Source organism: Copidosoma floridanum, unplaced genomic scaffold (assembly GCF_036245765.1).
Source record: "Copidosoma floridanum isolate Cflo_tuat_1 unplaced genomic scaffold, Cflo_Japanese_pri ptg000015l, whole genome shotgun sequence".
Classification (NCBI taxonomy): domain Eukaryota; kingdom Metazoa; phylum Arthropoda; class Insecta; order Hymenoptera; family Encyrtidae; genus Copidosoma; species Copidosoma floridanum.
Window position 1 is genome coordinate 1,054,627 of NW_028321892.1, and position 26,310 is coordinate 1,080,936.

General features: G+C 31.7%; 1 protein-coding gene across 1 annotated transcript in view; it reads right to left on the reverse strand.

Annotated features, from left to right (window-relative positions):
• Positions 1–745: 745 nt before the first annotated feature.
• Burs (Cuticle-tanning hormone bursicon) overlaps positions 746–26,310 on the reverse strand; it is a 448,811-nt gene continuing 423,246 nt past the window's right edge. Inside the window, exon 4 of the mRNA XM_089592263.1 lies at positions 746–892. Coding sequence (XP_089448389.1) covers positions 746–892 — 147 coding nt within the window. The remainder of the gene's footprint in view (positions 893–26,310) is intronic.

Below are 26,310 nucleotides of genomic sequence, written 5' to 3' on the forward strand. Positions count from 1 at the left end.
TTTAAAGCTTTTGTGTTCTGGGTGCACCTTACGAAAACAGTAACTCGAAAATTGTTTTCAAATTTAAAAGAAGTACAAATGACAACGTGTAGAGTCTAAGGTCTACACTTAAAACATGTATACAGTTTAATTATAATTAATATTAATAATGCTAAATTGTTAGCGATAATAATCAATTACTAATGAGAAGAGCACTATCAACTTTTTTTGAAAAAAATGGCCAGGAGCATATTCTTCTAAAGGTGTTAATTGTTATGTTTATATTTAACGCAAAGAAAAGCGATATTTTTGTTTTCCTGCAACAACAATGCTTACATCAGAAAATAAGTAACATTTATTGGGAAGAAACTTTCAGTGCAAGTGGTGCCACAAAATATAAACAGTTATTGTGTGTGTTTACTAAATTTATGACACAAATATCATTTCTGATTACTCTAGTTACTAACGTAAGAGCATAAATTTGCATAAGAGAGTGGTCGTCATTTTTTATGTCAAAGTTATAACTGTTTATGTTCAAGTTGTAAAAGCTTAAGAAACTTATGACAAATATTTTGGTTCAGTTCTTATTACACAAATGCTTAAGAATACATGTTTTTACACATTTTTTTCTGTGTAGGTTATAATAAACATATCAAAACTATTTGTAATAATGACACAATTTTTTGTAAGCCCAAAATAACTTTTAAATTGATAGTAAGCAACAAAACGATTAGAGACAACCAAAATGTGTTCGTTGCACAATATTTTAAACTTTTTTAGCATGTTTGACACGTATTTTTCCAACAAGTGGTCCATTTCCATCAAGTGCCAGAGCTTCTTGGGGTATAACAATATATTCTTCGATTTTAGTACAAGGCCGACACATACAGTCTAACGGAGCTTTTGTCATCACCTTGAAAAAAACAAAAAATAATAATGAGCTCACATCGTGTTTAATTAATTTTTATTATCTTATAAGTATTAAACGAATTATTGAGAATCGTGGAAGACAATTATAAATCAGGAAACCAACAGTTTTTCGAAAATTATACAATGATAAGCTTGATAAACGTATAAAAGACTGGTTTTCACGTAAGACTCTTATGCAGTTTTAAAATTTGACAAAATAAGACCAAAACTGTCAAGAAAAATAACTTTTATACTAACACAAAGGACAATGAATCATTTGTATTAAATAAATTAAATATCTACCCAAATAAGGATAAACATTACATCAGAGCAAAGTAATTTATTTTTATTTTAGTTGTCTTGTTTTGAACTGTTCCACTCAGTGATGCTAACAACCAAGAGTTCTTGCGCAAGCGCACAACGACTTTACTCTCTTCATGTCAGGTAGGCACTGCCAGGCAGTGGAGGGAGAGCTCCCCCTTTAATATAAGCCCCACCAATTTTCACAGCTTATATACACTCTAATGCTTCTACGGATCGTAGCTGTCATAGTTGAGTTGACTTTTTTGCCCACGCGTTAAATCTGAAAACTCAGGTTCAAGACACGCTGCCAAGCAACTCTTCTTTTTTTTTTTGTTATAACTTATACTCAAAATTTTTGTTGCTTTATTTTAATGCTAAAAACTGATATTAAATGATTATTTACGGTTTTTATTATTGCATATGTATTAAATAAGAAAATCTGCTCTATGTGTGTAAAATCCTTTTTTTTCAGAAATAATGAAATTAGTTTTGTATGATACCAAAGGAACGTACATTATTCTTATACTAACGATGTTTTCTTTTTTTTTCTTCAAGAAATTGTTTATTTTTAGAAATTTCCTAATTTCTTTAAAAACAATAAAAAATTATATCCAATGCGTATCTTATGATCCATCTGATTTTAACTTTTTGCTTTCTTCGTTTGCTTTGTGTGCATGTAATAATGAGTGTTTTGTTTGTCAATGCGCTATTACAAACGTGCTTATTTACTAATCATATTAGAACGTTCTGCTTAAATAACTAATTACTAGATTGTAAACGCCTTAATCAATACCGTAAGAACAATTTTATTGTACACTCTAACTAAGCTTATTGATACTAAGATTCTGCAACATACATTAGTATTTCATTAATTGCGTTCAACGTCTTTTGTAACCATTAATTCACTCCTCTCTTAAATGATACAAGCATAATAACGAGTGAAATAGGCCTACGTGGTAAATTAATTGAGAAAAAAAACTAAAAGCTAGAGTAGTCATCAAATCATAAACATTTCTTTAAAATACTAATTTTATGTAAAGTAGTTGTTGAAATTTACATTTCATATGGCGTACAAAACACGATCTTATTTTGTGCGCGTATTTGTGTGTTGAGAAAGAGAGAGAGCACGCACTAACTATTGTATACAGTTGCGCTCGTATGATTAGTCTCGAATGCGCGCCCGATCTATACACGTCGCTGATGTTAGTTTTTACTTTATATATACACGTAATAAATAAAAGTTTGTTTTATTTGCACTAAATGCATTTCATTGTAGACACCTGTACTCTATGCACATCCCTGCACCTCATCTATTATTAGAAACAACAGGTTATGGGCCCAGGGTGGCGTCTAGTGCGTGAGAGAATAGTTGGTGATCGAAAAGACTTTGAAAAGCTCTACGGCGCGATTTGCATGTTTAACGTTTGGAGCGAAGTGCGTCAATATTTAAAATGGCCTTCAGCAATCTTAACAAGATTAAGCCTCTCCATAAGGATAACTACGACACTTGGAGAATTCAGGTAGAGGCTCTGCTAATCAAAGGCGATTGCTGGGAATACGTCAATGGATCAAAGAAGAGAAAAATCATTACGAGTACATGTAGTCAGGATGATCGAACTGAAGCAGACGCATGGGACGCAGCAGATGCTAAAGCGCAATCCAAGCTAATATTAGCGATTGACCCTTCAGAGCTGAAACAAACAAAATCCTGCAAGACATCATATGCGGTATGGATGAAGCTTGAGAGCATCTATCAATCGAAAGGACCAGTGCGAAAAGCTACGCTTTTAAAGCAATTGGCACTGCGAAAAATGGCGGAAGGCGATGACGTCAAGACTCACAACGATTCGTTCTTCGACGCCATCGACAGGTTGGAGACCATGGACGTGAGTGTCAACAACGATCTACTTGCAGTGCTGCTGCTGTACAGCTTGCCTAACTCCTTCGAGAATTTTCGAGTAGCAATCGAATCACGCGATAACCATCCAATGGCCGAAAATTTGAAAATCAAAATATTAGAAGAGAGTGAAGCAAGGTCAAATGGCAACAGCACCGAGCGCGGCGACAACGCGTTATACGCGCGAAAATTTTGTAAACAAAGAAGCAACGGGGCACAGCAGCGAAGTGATTCAAATGGCGAACGAGCAAACACTCAAAACTCATCTCAAGTCATACGATGTTTTAAGTGTAAAAAACTCGGACACAAAGCAAATGAATATCGTTCAAAGAAGCCAGGAAGTGCTCAAAAATTCCAAGTCAAGGATTCAACGACGAACAAAATCAACAAGGAGGGTGGTGAACAAGGCAACATCGCGATAGCTCTACTAGCAGATACGGCGAAAAAGAGAACGAGAGATTCGACGTGGTGCCTCAACAGCAGTTGCACGTCACATATGAGCCACGACGAGATGGCGTTCGCCGATATGAAGCCTACCCCAGGAGAACATCTCAACCTTGCCAGCAGCGCATTAGCATCAATATGAGGTAAAGGTAATGTGTGCGTGTCCACAAAAACACCGAATGGTGATAGAGATTTTGAATTAGGCAACGTTTTTTATGTACTGGAGTTACGAGCGAACTTGCTATCGGTTGCAAAAATTACGGATAAGGGTTTTAATGTAATTTTTGGGCCCGACGAGGCCGTTGTATGCAAATCGGATGGTACGGTTGTCCTTACCGCGAAGCGCGAAAATAATTTGTATTATGTAAAGACGTTGACACTGGTTGTGAATTTAGTATCAATTCAAAACATTGAGCTGTGGAATAAAAAATTAGGCCATGTACACGAAGAAAGTTTACGAAAAATAAATTGTGATAAAAGCGTTCAAGGTATGTGTTTTGGTAACGATGAGCGATTGTTTATTTTCTGTGGAATAAAAGTGATGTATTCGTGGTTTTTAAGCAATATAAAAGTTCCGTAGAGAATAAGACGGGCGCGAAAATAAAATATCTACAAGTGGACAATGGAAAAGAGCTTGTAAGCAAAGAGTTCGATACTTTCTTAGATTCGTGTGGTATAAGCCAGCGACTTACGGTAACACATACACCGCAACAAAACGGAATCGCTGAGCGCAAAAATCGTACATTAGTGGAGATGGCGCAGTGTCTACTATTACAGGCCGGGCTTCCGAGAAAGTTTTGGGCCGAGACAATTAACACCGCAAATTATATTTTAAATCGATGTCCATCTCGATTGCTCGATGGTGAAAATGCTTACTATCGGTGGCATGACAAAGCACCAAATGTTTTATATTTTAAAGTTTTTGGTTCTAAAGTGATAACGCTTGACAGAAATCCAAAAAAATTTTAATTTCAGCCACGTGGCAAAGAAGAAATATTACTCGGATACTCGGATGTATCGAAAGCATACAGAATATGGATAACCGATGAGGAACGAATAGATATTTCGCGCGACATGCGGGTCGTCGATGAATTGCAAGACACGCGAAAAGTTATTATCGTCGATAGCGAACCATTAATAATAAGCCCCGAGCGTGAATGCGAGAGTGATGACGATGGAGATTATGAAGATGCGCGTGAAAACGAAAATTCAAATGAGCAAATAATAGACTCCGCGAACTCCTCATCCGATCGTAATAAATCAGTAGCAAAAGAGAAGTACGGACCGGGCAGACCGCGTATAGTTCGTACCGGAAGACCTGGTAGACCAAGAAAAGTACGAAGCACAGTGCGTACTCCTGATAGGCTTTCCGAGAATTTCAAAGAGGGCGACGATGATGTATTTGAGTCGAATTTAGTAGATTCTTCGACATCCTCGGAGCACTGTTGCTTAACTGAAATTTCCGTCAAAGAAGCACTTTCCGGTCCTGATCGAGAGGAATGGCTTACAGCAATAGTAAAAGAGATCATAGCCATGTTAAAAAACGACGTATGGGAGCTAGTCGAGCGACCAACAGATCGCAAAATTGTAGGGTGTCGTATGGTCCTGTGTGATAAGCTAAATGCGGACGGCAGCGTTGAGCGTCGGAAAGCTCGTTTAGTAGCGCACGGCTTTACACAACAACCCAGACAAGACTTCGATGAAATATATGCGCCGGTGGCGAGACTTAGCTCACTTAGAATGATCATGGCTCTGGCTGTCGTATTTGATTTACAGGTTCATCAGCTCGATGTGTCAAGCGCGTATTTAAACGGTGATATTGACAAAGAAATATATATGGAATTGCTAGAATGCTTAGCGATGTCATTACGCAAAATAGCGTTGAACGGACCGCATGAGTGCGCGGAGAAGGCTCAGAAATTGCTCAAACAGATTTCCCGCGGTAAAAAATTTTGTAAAATAAAAAATGCGCTCTACCGCCTTAAACAGGTGGGTAGACAATGGAATTTACGTTTAGACAAAGAGTTACGCAATCCGGGGTTTTCTCCTACGCACGTGGATCCTTGCTTGTATATACTTCGGAAGGGGGAAGACTTCTGTCTGCTCCTAGTGTATGTCGATGATATTGTAATTGCATGCAAAGGCGTAAAAATGCTAAATGATGTGAAGCGTAACTTAATGATAAAGTTCGAAATGGCGGACTCCGGCGGAGTAAATCATTGCCTAGACATACAATTTAAACGTGAAAAGGGTAAAATCATCATGAATCCGAGCGGTTATACTAAAAGAATTTTAGAGCGATTTGGTATGGAGAATGCGAATGTTTCTAATACTCCATTAAATTCGACACAAGAATTAACGAAACCATGTATTTCTGACGACAACGTCAAGAATTTTCCGTATTGAGAGCTTATAGGCTCGATCATGTATTTAGCAACCACAACGTGACCGGACATAGCCTACGCGGCGAGCGCTTTGAGTCAATATAATACGTGCTATGCACAAGAACATGCCACGGCTGCGAAGCGAGTCTTGCGTTATTTAAAAAATATGATAAACTTGGGCATTTGTTTTGAGGAAGCCGATGGTATTTTAAATGGCTTCGCGGACGCTGATTGGGCCAACGATAGAGACGATCGAAGGTCATATACAGGTTGTATCTTTACGTTAAATAACGGACCGATTAGTTGGGAGTCGCGAAAGCAGCGTACAGTTGCATTATCTACCATGGAAGCCGAATGAATGTCACTCGTGGAAGCCACGAAAGAGGCAATTTATCTGAAAAGATTTTTGGATATCGTGAAGCTCGATAAGCAAGTCTTTATCCCAATTTATAACGATAATATAAGTGCGATGGAATTAGCAAAAAATCACGTTTTCCACGGTAGATCAAAGCATATAGATATTAAACATCATTTTGTACGAGAGAAAATAAGAGATGGAACTATCAAACTTTTTCATAAGCCTTCGAAAAAGCTTATTTCCGATGTATTAACAAAGGGTCTAGCAAGATTGGACCATCATAGGTGCGTTTCATTTATGTGTGATTGTAAGAAGTAATTTTTTTTTATATTGTAATAAGCGGCGTTTTAAAGAGTAAAATTTATAATTGCGATCCTGTTTTGAGGGGGAATGTTGGAATTTACATTTCATATGGTGTACAAAACACGATCTTATTTTGTGCGCGTATGTGTGTGTTGAGAAAGAGAGAGAGCGCACACTAACTATTGTATACAGTCGCGCTCGAGTGATTAGTCTCGAATGAGCGCCCGATCTATACACGTCGCTGATGTTAATTTGTACTCTATATAAATGTAAATTCCTCTTGAACTCCCTAGTAATTATACTAATAATATTATTTGCTACTAAAACAAACGCACCAAAATATTTACCGCAAGGTGATGTGGAAGCTGTATTATTCTTTACTTGATTATTACTCTTTATTTCTAAACAAAATATTTTGCATAAGTAATTTTTATTTAATACAAAAACAATTATAAAAACCGTTATCAGTAATTTTATATTAATTTGCAGCATTAAACTCAAGCATAAGTTTAAGAATATTAAGTGTAAATAGTAACAAGAAATAAAAAAAAAATTTGCGCGGCAGCGTGTCTTGAACCTGAGTTTTTGAGATTCAACGCATGAGCAAAAGAGTTAGTCAACTCGACTATGACGCTATGGTTTGTAGAAGCATTAGGTTGTATTAAAACTGTGAAAGTGCGTGGGGCTTATGTTGAAGGTACGGAAGGAAAAGCTCTTCCTCGACTGCCTTGCAGTGCCTGCCTGACGTGAAGATAGTAAAGTCGTTGTGTGCGTGAGCGAGAACTCTTGGTTGTAAGCATCACTGGTTTCACTAATTACATTATATACATACCTCCCTATATAATATAGTTATTTGTGTGGGGCATTCCACCTATCCCCCCACAGCCCTCCCACAGACCCTCCACAGTCCCCCCTACAGACCCCCCACATGGATCCCCGAGAAATAAGCTGAAATTCGACAGTTTTCATCACTAATTTGACATTTTCTAACTTTTTCCTCAGACCACCCATAGCCCCTCCACAATTCCCTCCCCCTGCTGCCTCCCCCATAATTCTGCCTGTCCCTCCACAGACCCCGCACAGCCCCCCTACACCATTTTTTATACATCATGTCATGTATACTTGTTAAATGATGAAACATTCATAAGTGACTTTCAATTTATTATTAAATATTGCCGATTTATCTATAAAAATCATTAAGAAAAGTCAATAAATTATGTGAAAATCTCTTTCCAAGCTAAATTTTCTAAAACTGTATTTTTTTCCCTTTCTATTTGAATAAATAAATTATTTTTATCTTTGCATCTAGATAGAACCAAATATAATTGACCATGAGAAAATAAGGGTTTTTTTAAATTCAAACCTACATAACCGAAACTTTGACATTGAGATTTGTTTATTGTCATAGCAAATGCCACAACGATTGAAAATTGTTTACAATACAAAATAAACAGTTATGTTAAGGAGTCTCCTTTGTCTCAAATTATTCGTGGAATGAAAACTCTATTTTCCATGTTTTCTCCAGTTATTATTTTTTTTTCTATACTTTACTGTCATTATTTTGTGATTCGTGAGCGTGTTCCATTACAAAGTCTATCTAATATACTAAAATTTCTCAGAAACATCACTATTGTACCAATTTTAAGATTTAGTTTATGAGGTGGTAGTCCTTTACGAATATTGTTCGACATTTCACCGTAAAATTTAAATAAATATTATCGTCTGGCTTATCAACCCCTTTAAAAGTTGCTTTATCTATACTATAGTAGGTTTTCATTTCTCTAGGTAATTTTTTTAGAATTTTATTATTCAAATAAAAGGTGCTCTTGTTATGCAAAGTTAGTATATTACTATTCGTCAATTAAATGTAAACATTAGGAAATATTTGAAAACATTCATCATTTGAGATCCAATTTTAAGAAATAGTTAGGGCTTTTATTATTCCTCCACAAATTTTTACTAATAATTTTGAAAATTTTTCATAATCAAAACGATCATCCATTTCTAATTTTAAAATTTGGAATGAGTTCCATAAAAATGAAGATTTCATAGTTTGTTTAAGAATAATTTTTCTATTACCGTTTTTTATCACAGGGAAAATCTGACAGAAATCATTTTCTTGAATAATTAATGTACTTCCAAAATATTTTTTAATATAACATAAATCTTGTAATGTTCTGTCTACTATTTCCAATGCTCTTTTTGGAATCATTCAAGCCTCATCCCAATTGGATTAAGTCAACTTCTCTTAATTTTTTTTATGTGATTTAAATTCTAAAAATGCACTTTTTATATTACTAAGATCTTAAAGAAGTTAAAAAATTCTATGACTGGTTATCCCCTTTAAAAGCAAAATTAATGCTATGCCAGTCCATGCCATTGACATGATTTTGTTATTCTGAGAAATAAAAAAATAAATTAACGTTTTATATAAATAAGTTTTTTCTGACCCTTTAGGACCATCTATAAAGAAAATAATATTTTTTTGTTCGAAAATAATATTTTTCTGGTAACTATTCAAACTTTTATGCCTCGAGTAAAGCATTTTTTTACTGAAACGTATTTTATCATCTACATCTTCTGTTGCACTCTTCATTCTTTTTGGTGTAGGTCAATAACAGCATCACGTGATTAATTTTTTAATTCTTAAATTTAATAATTATGTAAAAGAGCTAAATTATCTTTATAACTAGGCCCGTAAAGTCACTTATACTACCATATGTTACAAGACAGTGAGATCAAAAAATATTGAGGCCGAATATCACAACGCTGCTATGTTATAATAATAGAAAGTACTAATTACCTGATATTTTAATCCATACGATGATACACATTTGTACATTTTTCTTACAAAAAAGCCTTTATATTGAAATTTCGATCTTTGAATACGATAATTCTAAGTATAAGTTGTATTTATCATATACTAAAACATTATGATATAAAACTTTATGTTGTACGTATATTTTTAGTGATTAAAATATTGGAAACAGCATTAAGAAGAGAAAACAAACTGAGTTACAATTAATTATGTGTATTATATTTTAATTATAGTAGATGATTGAATTCTTAAGTTTTAGATATTTCTTGAAAGTTGACGTATGAAACGCAGAGGGGGGCAAAGCCCCACTTATACAGGAGGACAGTCCGTAAAAAAACGATTTTGTCCTCATAATAACCTGTTTTTACATAATAATGTCAGTATAAGTCACCATTGATAAGTATATATATATATATATATATATATATATATATATATGCCTATACTATACAGTTTTCTTTTTTTTATATAACAGTACTTTACGTCCGGCTCCTTTTATAAAAGCACTACTGAGGGCACTTAGCACTTGGGAAAGGGACAAGAAAAGGGATGGAAGGCCTTTCATTACATAAGAAATATAGGAAAAAGTTCGGTAATTTTGCTGCGAGAAGGTCACTTAAACCTTTCTCGAGGAGCATTGCGTGGTGAAAAAGCACATGTGAAAAATTACAGAGGTACTTGCCCGAAAAGTCGCACTGGCTGGGAATCGAACCACGGTCTCCCGTGTGTCAATCCACGACGTAGCTGACTTAGCCACCGCAAGCTCTACATACTATACAGTTATTTGTGTGGGACATTCTACAAATCCAGTCCACAGCCCCCCCCCCCCACAGACCCCACACATGGACCCCCCCCCTCAGCCCCAAAAATGAGATAAAATTCGACCGTTTTTATAGCTAATTTGACATTTTCTAACTTTATTCTTAGACACCCCACAGCCCTTAGAGCCTCCCCAGAGACCCCCTACAGCTCCCCCCACAACATTTTTTATACATCATATCATGTATACTTGTTAAATGATGGAACATTTATTAGTAACTTTTAATTTATTGCCATAAATATTGCCGATTTATCTATGAAAATCATCAAGTGAAGTCAACAAATTGTGTAAAAATCTCTTTCCAAACAAACATTTTCTATTTCTGTACTTTTTTGCATTTTTACTTAAATAAATAAATTATTTTTATCTTTGTATCTTGATAAAGACACATATACCTGACTATAAGGAAATAAGAGTTTTTTAAAATACAAACCTACATTTTAAAAATTTTGACCTTGGGATTTGTTTATTGCCATATGCAAATGCCACGACGATAGGGAATTGCTTACGATATAAAATAAACGGTTATGTTGAGGAGTTTCCTGTGTCTTAAGTTATTCTTGGAATTAAGATTCTATTTCAAATTTTTTCTCCAGTTATTATTTCTCCTTGCATACTATACTGTAACAGTTTTGTGATTCGTTAACGTGTTCCATTACAAAGTCCTTCTGATGTACTTAAAATTCTCAGTAACATCACTATTGTACCAATTTTGAGATTTAGTTAATGAGGTCGTAATCCTTTACGAATGTTGCTCAACATTTTTACCAGAAATATTAAATAAATATTATCATCTGATTAATCAACTCCTTTATAAGTTTGGTTATCAATACTATAGTAAGTTATAATTTCTCCAGTTAATTTTTTAAGGATTTTATTATTCAAATAAGAGGTGTTCTTGTTATGCCATGTAAGTCTTAAACACTATTTATCGAACAATTGTCAATACTAAAAAATATTTCACAACATTTATTATTTGAGATCCAACTTTTAAGAATATTCAAAGTTTTTATCACCCGTTTTCAAATTCTTAATAATAATTTTAAAAATTCTTTATCGTTAGAACGAGTATTAATTTTTTATTTTAAAATTTAAAATGAGTTCCATAAAAATAAAGATTCAATAGTTTGTTTTAGTATAATTTTTTTATGACTGTTTCTTATCACTGGGAGAATCTGACGAAAATCAACTCCTTAAATAATTAATTTACTTCCAAATTATTTTTCAGTATTACATAAAGCTCTTAACGTTCTGTCTACTATTTTTAATGCTCTTTTTAGAATCATTAAAGCCTCATCCCAAATAATTAAATTAACTTCCCATAATTTTTGTTTATCTGATTCGAATTCTAAAAATGCACTCTCTATATTATCAACATCTAAAGGAAGTCTCAAAGTTCTATGACTGGTGATCTCTTTTAAAAACAAAATTGATGCTATGCCAGTCCATGCCATTGACATAATTGTGTTTTTCTGAAAAATAAAAAAAATTAATAAACGTTTCATATAAATAAGTTTTTTCTGACCCTTGAGGACCATCCATAAGAAGAACATCATTTTTTGTTCGCATGTAATATGAAATATATTTTTCTGGTCATTATTAAAACTTTTATACATAGAGTTAAAAATTTTTTTTCCAGAAACGTATTTCATTGTCTATATTTTTTTTTACTCTTTATTTTTTTTGGTGTAGGTAAATAACAGCATCACGTTATCTATTTTCTAATTCTAAAATTTAATTATTATGTAAAAGAGCTAAATTATCTTTATCATTAGGCAAACCCTTCGAAAAAATTCTTTGTATCTATTCTATATTTTATTACCTTGAACGATTTATGAAATTAGAAACCAAGCAAAAAATTGTCTTAATTGATATGGAAACGTAACAGCAACTGCTTCTTCAGAAATATCATCGATTTTTTTATCATTGTCTATTAAATCCATTGCAATTGCAGTATCTTTAAAAGTTTTATGATTTATTTCTTTATATATTCTAATGTCTTTGAACAATGTCAAACCAGTTACCTTATTTAATACAAGTATAAAAAAAAATCTTTCATGACCTGTTGGAGATGCAATGTTTAATTGACCAATTGCAATATTTTTTATTACATTTTTTCTTTTACATTAATTTTTAGTTTAAAAGTACTATTTGAATTTATATACGTTTAAACATCATTGTTCGAGAAATAAACTATAACATGAACATGTGGTAAATCTGAGAAGCTATTAATTTCAACATTTGTACCATAAGTCCTATTTTTTGTCCCACATTATGTTAATTTATTTATTACTTCTTTTTATATTTTAATAATAATCGTTTCCTACTACAAATTTATAATTATTTTGCCATTTATTTAAAACATTATTAATTACTTAGGAACAAGCGTTCATGTGGAAATCTTTGTCACTTTACAGAAAATAGGGAAAAGTTTTGAATAAACAATTTCCATCCCCTTTTACGCTAACTTTTATACTGTTTGTTTGAAAAAATTTTAAAAATATAACGTTTGATTTTAAATTGAATTTTAATAGTACAAAGTACAAACAATAAACAATTTTTTCAATTTACAGTGTTAAACACTGTGAAAAAATTATATCCGTATTTGTCTTTGAATTTAAAAATAAAAAATTTTTTCAAACCACTTATATTAATTAATAAAATATATTGATAAAATGCATAATAGTAACAAAAATAGTCTAAAGTATATGTTATATGAAATTTAAATATTTTATATGTTATTAAAGTGATTAAAACTTCTTGTTGTTTAGAATTTTAGCGTTGAAGAAATTATGTTTACCTTTTTTCTCTTAACATAACGAAGAGTTCTAAAGAAAACCCTCAACATACCACAATAGTACTTTTTGGGTGGTGTGGAAATTTACTGATTAACATATAACTAATGCTTAATGATGTAGATCAAAAACTCTTTTTCCTCACGAAGTTCTGGGCAGCAACCTTTTCCTACTAACAGATGAATTACAAAGATTTTCCTTTTAGGTGAGAAAAGTAGGAGGTTGGCACGCAGAGCGCACAGGGTGGCAAAGCCCCATTAGTATGTATATGTATGTATATAAATCTTTCTATATTTTTTTTTTTTTTTATATTATAGTGCTTTAAGTCCGGCTCCTATAAAGAGCACTACACAGGGCACTTAGCACTTGGGAGGAGAAAGGGAAGAGGGATAGGAGGCCTCACATTACTGGGAGGGGGGTAGGGGGAAATTAGGCAATTTTGCTGCAAAAAGGTCGCCTCAACTCTCCTCGAGGAGCATTGCGTGGTGTGAAAGCACTTGTGAAAATACACAGAGGTACTTGCCAGAAAAAGTCACACTGACCGGGAATCGAACCACGGTCTCCCGCATCCCAATCCATGACCTAGCCAACCGAGACACCTCGCGCTCTTATCTTCCTATATTATATAGTCGTAAGAGTTAGAGCGAGGTTTTGATCCCCCCCGCCCCCACCTCCCCACTACTTCCCTCCAGCTCACCCCCAAAAAAGGTAGTTATTCTTTCATTTTCTTGCATTTTTCGAGTAATCCTCCTTTTTTGGTGGCTCCCCCCAATCTCCCCCCCACTCCCCTCATAATTCTCCCCAGCTTCCCTATATGAAATGTAAATATATTCGCAAAGCCTCATATATTAACTGTTACAAGTGGTCTTATTTTTACATAAAATCTCATTCGACCATAACAAGAAATTTTGTCACGTTTATCTTACTTACGATAATTGTTTTGATTACATACTTAAAAATGTCTTTTTAAATGCTCTGCTCTCACATAACCTTTTCCACAATGTTAACAAATATTTTTTTGAACGTTTTTTTCATGACTTTATAAATGTCTCTGTAAGTGATGATTTCTTTTGAAACTTTTTTCGCATTTAATACACTTTAAATTTTTTTTAATGTTTTGGCATTCCCTTGAGTGACGCAAATAGTTTTTCTTGTCTAATGTTATAATGCTACACAGATCACATACGACTTTTTTTTTTGTGAATTCTTTATTGCGATGATAGACACTCTTGATTTAAAAATTTTAAGTTACATTTGTCACACTGATAAAATTTTGCATTCATGATTGTGTATCTAAAAACATATTACAAAAAAATAATTGTTTATGATTAAATAAATCTGGGTACTAGACGGTACTGAAATTTGCTTTTTTGATGAAAGATAAAATTTTCAAGACAGTTTAAAAATAGTAATTAACTATAGAATAGTTTTTTTGTCACTCTAAAATTTCATTCCAAACAATATTTTTAATTTCAAAGTTGTTTTCTAATTCAATTTGAATGAAAACTTTATTGATAGTCATAGAAAAAGCTAAGGTAAATAAAAATTGTTTTCTGTACAATATAAATGGTAGCAAAGAAGAATTGTTTGTTTGTAGGGTTATTTTTTAAATAAAGACTTTAGTTCCTTTTTTTCACCTATGATTATTTCAGCTTTAATGTTGTATTTAAATAATTTTGTAATTCGTAATCTTGTACCATTGCAAAGTCCTTCAGGTATGTTTAAGTTTCGTATCAACATAAAAAAAGCGTGAAATTTTTAATTCAATTTATGTGAAGGAACACCTTCTTCAATACTATTAAAATATTCTGTGAAGAAATTAATATAAACGTTATCGTGTGTTTTATCTACTCCTTTGTGAGTTGCTTTATCAATACTATAGTACGTTACTAATGTTCCTACAATATTATTTAAAATTTTTTTGTTTAAAAAATGAGTGTATTTATTGTTATATGGTAATATAGCTTTACTTATAAAAAAATCATCATCATTATTAAAAATTTTAGAACATACATCATTTGTTTTCCATGTCTGAAAAATTGTAAAAAGTTTTAATTTTGCCTTCTCCTATGTCCAGTAGCAATGAAGAAAATTTCTTATTAATTAAACGTACATTATTTTTTAAATAAAAAATATTAAATGAAGGCCAATAATTGAAAAATTTTATAATTTCTTGAATAATAGTAATTTTGCTTCCGTTTTTTTCTACTAGGAGAATTGGACGAAAGTCTCCACCTAAAATTGTTATATTATTCTCAAAAGGTTTATAACTACGACATTAATCTTTTAAAGTCCTATTAACGATTTCGAACGCTTTTTTTTGTATCATAGAAGCTTAATCCCAAATAATTACTTCTACATTACGTAATTTTTGTTTATCTGGCTTGAACTTGAAAAATGCACTTTCTGTCTGAAGAAAGTCTAAAAGTTCTGTACATGGTTACTTTCTTTGGGAGTGAATAGAAGCAATACCTGTCCAAGCCATTGTAAGAATTTTTTTTCAATTAATATAAAATATTAATTGATGTTTTGTATAGAAAAGTTTTTTCAGATGCACCAGGACCATCCATAAAAAAAATTTTTTTTTTAAGTTTTATTATTTCTTGAAAAATTCGACGTTGATCATGACTGAGTTCTGAAAACATTTCATGGAATTTATGTTAACAAAATATTCTATCATCATTCTCAGTATCGATATTTTTTAATATCGTTTCTGTTGGTTCTGGTAAACTGAAATCCTTACAAGACATATGTTCAGAATTAAAAATTCCATTTGATTGTAAAAGAGCTTTATTTTGATCATCTTAACAATCTTCAATGAAAAATTTTTTGTATTTGTTTCAAATGATATTACCAAAAAAATTTTTCAGACATAATAAACCATGCGAAAAATTTTTGTAGTTGGAAAGGCAGCTTACCGTTACATGCTTCTCTAAAAATTATGTCGTTTTGAAAATTGTGTACTACTAATCGCATAGAAATAGCTGTTATTAGTCAGGGAAAATAAAAAGTGATTGTTAAAAAATCATGTAATTAATTATGATCAATATACAATTTCTACATATATAAATTTTAATTAACAATTAATATAATTTGAGTTTTTTTCCATACTTCTTAAATCTAATTTGCAATTACAGGGGTTGGTGCGCAGAGCGCGCAGGAGGCATATATAGTTATAAGAGCTTAGAAATATCTGTTGACTCATACAGGATAGACAGCTCATTTAAAAAAGAGAGCCACTAGAAAAAAAAATAAAGCTCACTAACAAAAAGTCAAGGGCACATCTCTCTATCTATACAAACTTCACCACTTTTATTTGAAATTAGCAGCTTGTTCTTCATATTTCCTTAAAAGCAGACCAGTAATCATTCCCCAGCGAAAAAAATTTATTCCCGAGTATTTTCGAAAAATGCCATAGTCTTCCGAATTCTGTAAAATATACTCCAACATATTATTTTCATACTTACAATTAATTTTATCATTTTTTAAGGCTTTAAAAAATATTAATTTAAACCTTGTTTTAAAAAAATTACACTCATAACACAAGAAAAGGGGGGGTTGGCACGTGGAGCGCGCAGGGGGTGGGAGCCCCACTAGTGTATATATATTGTAAAACTTTTACATGACTACATATATGTAGGAAATGTATGCTTTGAACTCGTAAAGGCTGTCATGGGTTATTTGTCAATGGTAAATTAAGTGAACAAACGAAAGAAAAAACAAGAAAAAAAAAAGACGGAGGGGGATGAAAAGAAAAAGAAAAGAAGAGAAAGGAAGCAACTCGAGCGTTGATTGGCTTTTTACGACAACGTACGAAATATTTTTGACAAAAAGCATTCGCCTGATGGTAATTTTAGCATTTGAACGAAAAGAATGCACAGTTCACAGAATAAGGAAATAAGTTTCGTTCCTGGAAAAAGGGCATAAATCCATAAAAAATCAAGCATTTCGCTGCTTTCTATTATAGCATGAAAACATTTTTTTGCAACCTATTGTACTGAAACATTCCTTGCATTTTACTTTAATTATCAGCCTTGTATAGAATTCCAACATTTCCAACTTGCTTGCCCCGATCTTACACTTGTGATTAAACATTAAAATGCAATTTTCTCGAAGTCGTTAGGAATGGACTTATTCCTTTTTTTCGGGAAGCTACAGATATACATTGTTGGTCACGAGGTCAACTTCTTGATTATAAATATTATGAGATTATCGTTATTTCATATTTTATAGTGGGGTTTTATAGTGGCTCATTAAGTGTGAATATGTCTGTGATTGCTCAGAAAATTCAAGGTTAGTAGATACACAGAATAACGAGATTTAAATATTCGGAGTTGAGTGCTCGAACCCACTACCATGTTGCCAAAGAATTGCTGTTAGAAGTAGAACTATATTTACAATTAAAGACAATAGGCAGTCCTTTCTCCGCTGCAACAATTGTTGGAGCGTAAAAGTATTCACATATTTAATTAGGGTTAATATTCTTACTGGAGAGGGGAGATTACTTCTAGTAATTTAAGAATCGTAAATCCCACAACGGACTGCAGATATTCACTCAGTTTTTTTTGTGTTTTATCAACATGATTATTGTCCATCAAGGAAAGCCTATACTAAGAATATATTATTGTTGTATGCAATTATTACTTTGTCATGAGCAAAAACATTATTTTGCGAAAGAACAGATACAGCTCTAACAAATAAAGTACAAATCCGATTGTCTTAAAAAACAATATAACTTCTTGGGTCATGGAGTACGATAAAAAGGTCATTTCTTAGAAATTTAAAATGGCCTATTTAAAATGGTACACAAAAAACTTTTTTTTGATCAAATTTAATAAGAACTGCAGTCTAAGGGTTTTCTGGATTACTGAGTACAATAAAAAAGTTATTATAATAAAAATTTGAATGACATCCAAAATGGTGGACTAAAAACTTTTTTTGTTTGTTCTAAAGTTGATAAAAACTGCAGTGTAAGGGTTTTTCAGAACGCTGAGTTTAATTAAAAGATTATTTTCAAGAAATGCCGAATAGCTGATCCAATATGGCGGCCCAAACAATTATTTTTTTTTAAAACTAATGAGAACTGAATTATAAAGATTTTTTGTATTCAATTCATTGTAATCGGTCTCGAAACCATAATTATTTCAACTGTTATTTGAATTATTTGCGCAAGGTGAGCTATCTAACTACACTAGATAAAAGATACTTAAAATAATTTCTTTTATATTAAATGAATGTCATAAAGGTAACATTGAAACGTTAATAACATTAACATTAACGTTATTGAAGCATTTTCTTATATTAAGCGTGAGCGAAAATGTTTGTTAAGTCAGAACTGTTTTAAGCGCACCACGGTTACTAAAACAGCTAAACGTACGTACGTATATACATATACGTACTGCTACTTGGTGTCCGCTCAAGTCTCACTGTTTACTTTTAGGGTACTTTGAATCCACCACATACATACAATACATACACGATATTATCTAAAATTCGTACCGCATCAGTAGTGTGTGCATATATGTATGTAGGTGAATGTGACGTGCACTTGAGTGTGTGTGTATGTTTACGTAATGTGTAAATGTGCATTCATTTTTATATTATATATTTCTAAAGTAGGAAGATTTTTGACGTAAATTAAATTAACAATGAAGAAACATTGACTAAACGCTTGGCAGATTAATGCAGAAGTCAAATAATTGTTCACCAATTTTTTATGAAAACTTTAACTCAAAATATTGAATGAAAAAAAAATATCTCGACCACAAAACGATATCGATGAAAAATCACATTTTTTATGGCTTTTCTACACGAAAAAGAAATCTCCTTACGAAAATACTTAATAGTACATTAAATTTGGTTTACTGCATAATAGTTACGGTGGCCTATAACTGTTTGACGAATAACAAAACAAGTTGTTCAATATATCTGGATAGTGTTAAAAAAGCATTATTGAATAGTTTTAATAATGATGCAACGTACCTGGTGTATTAACGACAAATCCTGACTACTGTCGTTTTAACACATTTCTGTATAAAATTTATGATCTAGTTATTGTGAGATAAAAATAAGCTCACCATGCCAAGGAGGACGCCTCCGTAAAAGACCTAAAGTTAGTGTTAATTTAGAAAGGAGATGTATAAGCAATAGTGGCAAGTCTAAAGCTTTTATTCACTACCAGGCTCTCGATATTGCTAATGCTGTTGGAAAAAATGTAGAAGTCTTACAGCTAGCTCTGAAGAAATCTAAGAAAAAAGTCTCAAGTCTCTCAAGAGAGAGCAGTAATAAGGGCAAAGGCATTAGGAAAATGTACTCAAGTAATTCTGCATTGGCTTTTTATATCGAGCACAATTACAGTTAAAAACATGTTCAGCAACAATGTACGCGAGCATAGTTACCTCATCTATCCATGTTATGATAAATTACATGAAGCAATGGAGCAATACAAACCAGATAATCATATTATTTCTGAACTGGAAATATTAAGAGTAGTAAGAATAACTGATATATATCACAGAGCGATGTACACAAGTGATGCTCTTATATCATTGATTTTGATTAAAGACAGAAGAACAGTAACGAAACATGCAAAAATTTTTTTACATGCAAACAGTTCCTTAGCAAAAAGGTAATAGTAATATAAGAATGTCATGTTTGTTTTAGAAGTCTAATATGCGATACATGCATCTTTAAAATATTCCAGTGGAACTTTCCCCAAAATAAGATTCTGCCAAGTTTGAGGCCGATACAGACATAAGCATTAGTTTAGATGATGAAAGTAACTGAATCTGAATTATAAACTCAAACGCATTCTTGACACACTATATTGTATTTGTACATTAGCTTCGAAGTTCTGTATAATTATATTTGCTAAAAACTTTACTAATCTTAGGCACTAATCCATAACTATTTTTCGGTAACAAGACTATAAGCATCATGTAAATACTGCGATAGTACTAGATTTTCTTGAACTATAGTAGAAATACCTATTTTGAGGTTCTATTCTTTTTCAAGGAGGTGAAAATACCATTATTAACTGTTATAATGTTTTTGTAGTCTTTATTATTATTCTTAGGTCATAAAAAATTGTTACAAAGTCTGAAAATGAATTTTATTTTTACTTTCATACTTTTTGTCTGGTATCTAAGGTACAATATCATTATTTATCACGTATGTCATAAGTAGATTGTGATCAGAAATGAAATATATGAATCTGTTGATGCTTTTCTCTTCAGTTAATAGTCATAATCTATATCAGCATGTTTGAAAAAAAGTTTTTCATTATATTAACAAATACAGAATCCTTAAGACTAGCCTCTGATTCGCAATCAGTGATCCGCAAAGAACCGTAGTACAGTTTACAATAGATTATGAGAAAAAAATAATTCTATCCACCATTTTCCATCAGCCGTTTTTAATATGTTTTAAATAATTTCATATTTATAATTTGCAATACAAAAACCAATGCAATGTATTTTTTTTTTTAGAACGAGGTTCTTTATGTCCCGTTACTCGGGGGGCTGGAATTTTAAAACCGACAGATTCTTTTTTTTTTGGAAACGAAATTAGTTTCACCCGGACTCTCTGCCTTTCAAGTTTCCCCCCTTACCACGTCCCCCTCACCGCCTGTTCACTACACACTTCCCCTCTCTCCACTATATATGTATATCTGCCAACCATGCCGTGTTACTCTTCTGCACACCTTTACCCACCATTCCCCCTCACACTCCCAAGCCATTAATTTTTTAACAAATTTTAATTTTATTTTCCCACAATAATTTTTATTTCACTTTGAATTTTTTCTTTAACAATTTAAAAAAAAAAAAAAAAAAAAAAAAAAAAACATTTTCCACTAAAGAGATTCAAACCCTCGACCTCCTGCACGCCAATCCAGTACCTTACCCATGCTGTTACGAGCGCTGCCGGCTGAGAAAATCGGTTTCTTGTACTAATTGTGCGGTTCGTATAATATTCCTTTTTATATGCATTCGCTGATACTACATTTAATTCATAATAAAGTGTGTATTACTGTTAAAAAAAAAAAAAAGAAAAAAAAAAAATTTTTTTAAGTAGCATGAATATGGTAATAAAGATTAAACATCATAATGCGCGTTATTACGCATTAAATATTTGTATTTTATGCATTTGATGCATGAAATACCGACCGATTTTTATTAAACCTGAGGTTTTTTTTGGCATTACAGTAATGCTAATAATTACTGTTATAAATAATATATTTTATAAGTAAATTATTACAATAAACATATACGATAGAGTTGCACACCGTATCAATTGTTTTTAAGATTTTGAATTCGACTAACTAATTATGTTACAATGTCACATAATTATATGAAGGAAAAAAAAAAAAAAAAAAAAGGAATAAAAAAAAAGATTAAATATAAAAATAACAAAGAAATTAAATAAAGGAAATACAAAAAAATGAAAAAAAATGTAATAAAATGAAATATGAAAAAAAATAAAACAAGAAATGGAAAAAAAAAATAAAACAAGAAATAAAGAAAAAAATGAAAAAAAATGTAATAAAATAAAATATGAAAAAAAAAACAAGAAATAAAAAAAACAATAAAACAAGAAATAAAGAAAAAAAAAAAAAAAAAAAAAAACAAACCAGGGGGGATAAACGGGTCATGGGACCCACGGTAAGAACGAAGTTTTTTAAACATGAGATGAGTATAGACACAATTTCCCAGGTAACAAGGGGGTGGCCAGACCCACGGGAAGAACGAAGCTCTGTAAACGTTAGTACTGCATTCATGTTGTTTACTAAAACAAACCCTTGAAAAACGAATAAAAATTTTAAAAAAAAAAAGTAGTTTACTACTCACGATGGTTGAACTTCGTGAGTACTGTATTTATGCACGACCTTCTCACGAAGTTCAACCATCGTGAGTAGTAAACAATTTTTTTTTTTTTTTTTTTTTTATTCATTTTTCAAGTGTTTGTTTTAGTAAACAACATGAATGCAGTACTAACGTTTACAGAGCTTCGTTCTTCCCGTGGGTCTGGCGATCCCCTTGTTACCTGGGAAATTGTGTCTATACTCATCTCATGTTTAAAGAACATTGTTCTTACCGTGGGTCCCATGACCCATTTATCCCCCGTGGTTTGCTTTTTTTTTTTTTTTTTTTTTTTAAATATCATTGTCTACCGTTTAAGATCGGCCATATTAGGTTACTTATATCATTTTCTTTTATTTCCTTATAGAAACTGATATAAACCTTATATTTTAAATTTTAATTGAATAAAAAAAGAAACCTCGTCTGCCATCTTAAATCGCCTATGCTGTATTTTCTAAAAATAACCTTTTTATCGTACTGAGCTACCCAAAAAGTCCTGTACTGTAGTTCTTATCAATTCTTAAACGAAAAAAAATACTTTAGTCCTCCATCTTGGATCAGCCATTTTAAATTTCCCAAAAATGATCATTTTATCATACTCAGCTACCCAAAACATTTCTTATACTGTAGATCTAATCAATTATTAAAACCAAATTCTTTTAGTCTACTATCATAGATCAGCCGTTCTATATTTTTGAAAATTTATCTTTTCATCGTACTTAAAAACTTTCCATCTGCTATTTTAGATCAGTCAGTTCGGATTTCTCAAAAATAATCTGATAATCATACTTAGTGACCCAAAAAGTATTTATGTTGCAGTTCTTATCGATTTTCAAAAGAAAAAAATTTTTTTAATCTGCCATCTTAGATTGGCTATTTTAAATTCCTTAAAAATAAATTTTTTATTGTATAATCTGACCCAAAATCCCCTCGTACTGCAGTTCTTATCAACTTCTAATCACCAAATGGTTTTCTTAGTCCATCATATTAAATTGGCCATATTGCATTTCCCAAAAACAACCTTCTTATTGTACTCAGCAACCTAAAAAATCCTTAAACTGCAGTTCTTATTAGTTTTTCAACAAAAACTTTTTAGTCTGCCATCTAGGATCGGCTCTATGGAATTCCTGAACAATAACTTTTTTATCGTATTCAGTGACCCAAATAACTCTTATACTGCAGTTATTAGCAATTTTCAAACAAACAAATTCTTAAGTCTGCCATCTTTGATCGGCCAAATTGTAATTCTTAAACATAACTCTTTTACTATACTAAGCGACCTTGGAAAAATTATTTAACTGCAGTTCGTATCAATTTTTAATCGAAAAAGACTTTTTCAGTCTGCCATTGTGCATCAGTTATTTTAAACTTCTTAAAAATAACCTGTTCATTGTAATTAGTGACCTTAAAAGTCATTATACTGCATTTTTTATCAATATTGAAACAAAAAACAATTTTTTGTTTGCTATTTTAGATTAGCCCATATAAATTTCTCATAAATAACCTTTTTTTGAGAAATAACCTTTATCGTACTAAGTAAGTAACCTAAGAAACTAACCTTCAATGAATTTCGAGATAATCGTGCTTGTACTTTTTTTTTAGAGCTCTATCTGTTTATTTAAAAGATTGCTCTTCATGTACATGCCAAAATAATAATTGCTTACAACAATGAACTATTCTTAGTATAGAGTTTACTTGATGCACCATTATCACACCAGTAAAAAAAATAAAATTAAATGGATATCTGCATTCTATCGCGAGATTTACAATTTTGAAACCAAAAAAAAGCAAAATCTCCTATTGTTGGGCGTTAGCATATCATGGAGGTGACTACTTGCTAATAAGCTATTTGTTTAAATAATGATAGATCTATCTATTCATTATGCATGAAGCAATAACTTGTATATTTTTGTCTGTCGTAGTTTTACTGAGACTAAAACTATTAAAATAAAATGCACTTCTTATCATGACTAAGAAGTAAAGAAAATTGTTTTTATTAGTTCACGTAGCATCTTGTTTGATTATGACACAACTTTTTACAACGGAATAAGACTGGTATACGACGGAAGACAAAATTTGTTTGTTGATTTTAATATACAAACAGTACACCTAAAAGCTTAGTTCAGGACATTTCATCTACAAAAATGATTTTATCACTCAAAGAAAAAGTTCACCATATTTTCTATTGTAAATTTAAGTAGCATAAGTTACAAGTCTAAGAATATTTTTGTTAAGCAGAATTACTTACAGTTCTGTGTATTATGTCTCTATATCTAAGTAATATTAACAAATAATTGTTAACCTATTAATTAACCTTTTCTGCTTATAATGCACTATGAAAATTAAGGATAAGATGAAAAAAAGCGTAACATGTAACCGGAAAAAAAACTTTTTTATACTTAAATGAATAATCTTATACATATGGTTCAAACTAAATGACAATAAATGAAGATTGACAACCGATTCGTCTACCAATGTTCTAGGTACAAGCTGACGACTTGTAAAGACGATTAAGCCCCACGGTTATATGCATTAGCAATAAACACTATATAATCACTTTAAGTTAGCCACATACTGTACTACGTGTACTTTATTTAAGAACTTTAAGAGAATAAGGGTGCAACTTACTGTTATATGCAGTTTACATGTTTAAACAAAATCACGTCTACACATACCGAGAAAAAAAAGTGAAATTCCCCTTTTTCCTTGATTTCGACGTAGGCTTAACAATAAGATGTCGAAGAAGTTTTAGAAAAATACCTATTATGCTTCACATAGTGAAACAATCGCTTAAAAAATTAATATGTTGTATATGTCAAGATAATTGACAAACGTGCAAGGTTTTTACAAAATAAAGTCAACAGTTATAGAGCTATTTGCAAGAACGTAAAAAAACTTGTTTCCAACTTGTATACTACATTCACGTGAGTGACATGGACGTACTGAGTATACTGTCTGCTGTAAGCTTGACTTTTAAAAAGCACAATTGCTTTTCACAAAATCACTTCTAGAAGCCGTTCTACTAAAAATAATTATATGAAACTCCGTACAGCTCTTGAATTTATTGCTATATAGTTAAAATCTTAAATTTCTCCAATTCAGAGTGCACTATCAAAGAAAAAATATCAAATTAACTGTGCCATTTACTCCTTATTTCTTATCCCTCATAAAAAACTATTTTATTTGTATTATAAGAAACTTGGTATCGTTAAAAATATTCTGTAACTCTTTCAAAGCATATTATTAATACCCTAATAAAGACTGGCACATAGAAGACAGAAGCATACTCCGTTATTAAAAGAGTAGACGTTTTTTAGCTAGGTTAGTACAGCAGACTCTGTCACAGTGCGTTTTATGAACACATACGTGCTTCCCTTCCACCCCCCGCTGAACGGACCCTACTCTCGTAAGAAAACTACGCATTGTTCTTTACCACATAAAATGAAGTATTGATTGCTTTTTTTCATTGGTGAGGACAGGATATCCGTATTCACTTGTTCCCAAACTATGTGATTTTTTTGTGTTAACATGCATGTAGCAATAATATTATTAGTATTAGTAGAAGTCAATTGAAGATTTTATAAAATAATATGATAATAAGACAATCCATAAAAAACTAGTAACTTAACGTCAACTACTGCTAAGTCTAGTCTACCCTATCTACTATTTAATCACCTAAATGTTTTTCGAATGTAAATCAATATTTTGTCGTTTATATCACTTTTTTCATACTTTTTTTACTAAATCAAAAACATTATAATTACATCTATATTAAAACTATTTATGTTTTCTTGTTTTACATCATAGACCCATGTAGTTTCACTCCCTGTGCTGTTCTCACAGATGTTATTTCAATACTAAAGCCACCATAGAGATGAAAGAGCATGTAAGATAAGATGTAAGATACGAAATATAAGAAAAAATACATAATAAGGTACAAAACAATACATCTGATGCGATATAAGATAAGTTATAAGATAAGATACAACACAAAAGATGAGATTTAAGATTTTTGATAGTAAAATCAATATCAGATAAAAGAAATAAGATAAGATATGAGATAGTATAATCTTATATATTCCTAAAAGCGACTAAGTAACTTGTTTTCCTCATAACTGTTATTGAAAAGGTTAAAAGAAACGATCTCGTTTACAATCACAAAAAGAATCACAAGGCTGTGTAACAAAGAAATGATTTCACATTTGTTTGAAATTGTGTTGTAGTAGCACTGTTAATTGAACAAAAATTATCACCACGTTTACTATTATTTACAATATAATGAGCTTATTTTCCTGTAAATATTACAGTCGTAATATGTAAATCTTTTTGTAAGTCATTTAATAGTTATTGCACTTATATTGTCTTAAACTGCTGCTTTTTTTGACAGAACAGTAGTCCTACCATTACAAAAATGTATAAATTAAATCTTGTTTACAGTAGAC